Source organism: Buceros rhinoceros, unplaced genomic scaffold (assembly GCF_000710305.1).
Source record: "Buceros rhinoceros silvestris isolate BGI_N320 unplaced genomic scaffold, ASM71030v1 scaffold9074, whole genome shotgun sequence".
Taxonomy (NCBI): Eukaryota; Metazoa; Chordata; class Aves; order Bucerotiformes; family Bucerotidae; genus Buceros; species Buceros rhinoceros.
In genome coordinates this window covers 73,471-75,972 of record NW_010408773.1, presented here as the reverse complement: position 1 = coordinate 75,972, position 2,502 = coordinate 73,471, and the positions used below count along the sequence as shown (strand labels likewise).

Sequence of the window (2,502 nt, the reverse complement as noted above, 5' to 3'; positions counted from 1 at the left end):
GGCCTCAGGCGGGCCTCTGTTCCGCGCTGCGCCCCTCCCCCCCCACCCCGCACCCGCATTCACGCTGCCTCTTCCCTCCCACAGGGACCCGCCGCCGACCTCGCCATGGGCAAAGGCGACCCCAACAAGCCGCGGGGCAAGATGTCCTCGTACGCCTACTTCGTGCAGACCTGCCGCGAGGAGCACAAGAAGAAGCACCCGGACTCGTCCGTCAACTTCGCCGAGTTCTCACGGAAGTGCTCGGAGCGGTGGAAGGTGAGCGGGGCCGGGCCGGGCCGAGCCGTGCGGAGCCCTAGCGCTGTCCCGCGCCCTGCTGTGGGCTGCTGGGAGAAGATCCCTGGTAGCAGCTGCTGCTTCTTAGGCATTAGTGGGTCACCAGACGCTTTAACTGATCAGGCTCTTCTCCTTTCCCCTCTGTGTGCTCGCAGACAATGTCTAGCAAGGAAAAAGGAAAGTTTGAGGAAATGGCTAAAGGAGACAAAGCTCGTTACGACAGGGAGATGAAAAACTATGTTCCTCCTAAAGGTGAGAAGAAGGGAAAGAAGAAGGACCCCAACGCTCCTAAAAGACCACCGTGAGTGTTTCTATGACCAAAAAAAAAAAAAAATCACAAAAGTGTGTTAGTTCTAATAGTCTGACCCTTAATCACTGTCTCTCGTTTTAGGTCTGCATTCTTCCTTTTCTGTTCTGAACACCGTCCAAAAATAAAAAATGATCATCCTGGTTTGTCTATTGGAGATACAGCAAAGAAATTAGGTGAAATGTGGTCTGAACAGTCGGCCAAAGATAAACAGCCATATGAACAGAAGGCTGCAAAACTAAAGGAGAAATATGAAAAGGTACAGTAAGAGCAATGAAATAACAGTTAAAGTTGTAGAGGTCACTGTGAGTGTGTGACACTTGTTTTGCACGTAAACCGTACATGGTTCATAATTCTAACTGTTTATGTCAGCCTTCATCAGGCTTTAGAATGCATGGAAAGGTGTGGTGTGGGAGGTATCTGTAACCCTCACAGTAACCCTGAATGTGGTTTTTACGTGTCTAGAGGCTTTACCTGCTTTACTTCCAGAAAAGAGGTCACTTGTGTGCTAAAATATGGAGTCGTACTCCAAAGCACGGCGGTCATAACGTTCTTCAAGCTGTCTGGATCATGCAGTCACTTGCCAAAAGGTGTAAGCGTGCAAGATTTAAGATCAGAACCTGCCTTCCCGCACACACCATGTTTTTGGTCTGCTCGGCATAGTAGTATTGAGTTACTGAAGCAGTACAGATTCACGTTCACTGTTACACTGACAGCAGCTAAACAGCATTTTTCTTGCAGGATATTGCAGCATATCGTGCCAAGAGCAAGAGTGATGCAGGAAAAAAGGGCCCAGGTAGGCCTGCAGGATCTAAGAAGAAAGCAGAACCAGAAGAGGAGGAGGAGGAAGAAGAGGAGGAGGAAGAGGAAGAAGAGGAGGAGGATGAGGAATAAATGAATGTCCTGCTGTAAAGATTTATGCTCAAAATCCAATATTTTGCTAAGAATGTGAACTCAAGTGCAGCTCATTGTTAGCTTCAGTATAAAAATCTGTACAGAATTGTGTATAGGTAATGTGGTTCTTTGTAGGGAGACCTATTTTTAATGTAAGTAGTAGCTAAGGGCTGCTACAGTTTGGTTAAAAAAAAAAAGAAAAAGTTGTGGAATGTTTTTGCATATTTAATGGTTTTGTTGAAATTCAGTGACTGATAGCCAGGTGATTCTTTATAGCTAAGTAAAACAAAGGAGGTAGCTTAATAGCTGATCTTATATTTTGTAGTATATTGCATTGTATTACTTTTTTAACAGTTTTGTAATAAAATGTTGTACATGATCATTGTTGCGTGTGTGATGTTTCTTGAGAGGCTGGGCATGCCCTGTGCAGGGTAGTGCTTCCCATTGCTCTTGGCCTATTGCTGATACTGCAAAACTGGGAAGTCTCTTGAAATGGTGACTCGAGTTATGCAGGAGTTTCAACTTTTTAACCACGATTCTCTCTCCCACATCTACCACTATGAACTGATGCTTTCCTTACACTGCCATTTGCTTATATCACCTTGTGGGTGAAAATTTTAAGTACTGAAGTTGCCTGGGATTGTTTTCTTTCCCCAAACTACTGAAGCACAGGTCTTCCAAGTGTTGGCTTGGCCTGTTAGCTGGTAATGAGTGAATCTGAGGAACTGCTACTCCCAGCGCTCAGGGTCGCTGGCCTTTTGTGTTGTCTGTATCAGGACAGGTGGCTGTAAGATGTGGCTGGAGGTGTATGTCTTCCCAGATGTTCCCTACTCCTTCCCTCTCCCCCGGCTCCAGTATTAGTGGCTTCTCATAAAATACACAGCTTGCAGAACAGCATGAAAAATGTTGGAATGTTGTCTCTGCACATGCCAGTAGATTCCTGCCGAAAAGAGAGGAGGCGTTTGTGAAGAACATGTGCTCCTGGTATGTTCCTGTGGGGGGCGGGTAACAGTACTGCCAGTTACACT

The 2,502-nt window shown here is 46.2% G+C and overlaps 1 protein-coding gene across 1 annotated transcript; it reads left to right on the top strand.

Moving 5' to 3' along the window:
- The first annotated feature begins 52 nt into the window (after positions 1-52).
- On the top strand, positions 53-1,851 carry HMGB2 (high mobility group box 2). The gene is made up of 4 exons (XM_010134974.1): positions 53-255; positions 429-574; positions 665-839; positions 1,322-1,851. The coding sequence occupies exons 1-4, from the start codon at positions 106-108 to the stop codon at positions 1,472-1,474; spliced, it is 624 nt and encodes a 207-aa protein (XP_010133276.1). The 5' UTR covers positions 53-105; the 3' UTR covers positions 1,475-1,851.
- The last annotated feature ends 651 nt before the right edge of the window (positions 1,852-2,502 follow it).

Excerpts from the sequence above, each read along its gene's own strand:
- HMGB2 (XM_010134974.1), top strand. The coding sequence starts at position 106 with ATGGGCAAAGGCGACCCCAACAAGCCGCGGGGCAAGATGTCCTCGTAC. Across the intron at positions 256-428 it reads AGTGCTCGGAGCGGTGGAAG|ACAATGTCTAGCAAGGAAAA; the intron begins GTGAGCGGGGCC and ends GTGTGCTCGCAG. Across the intron at positions 575-664 it reads AACGCTCCTAAAAGACCACC|GTCTGCATTCTTCCTTTTCT; the intron begins GTGAGTGTTTCT and ends CTCTCGTTTTAG.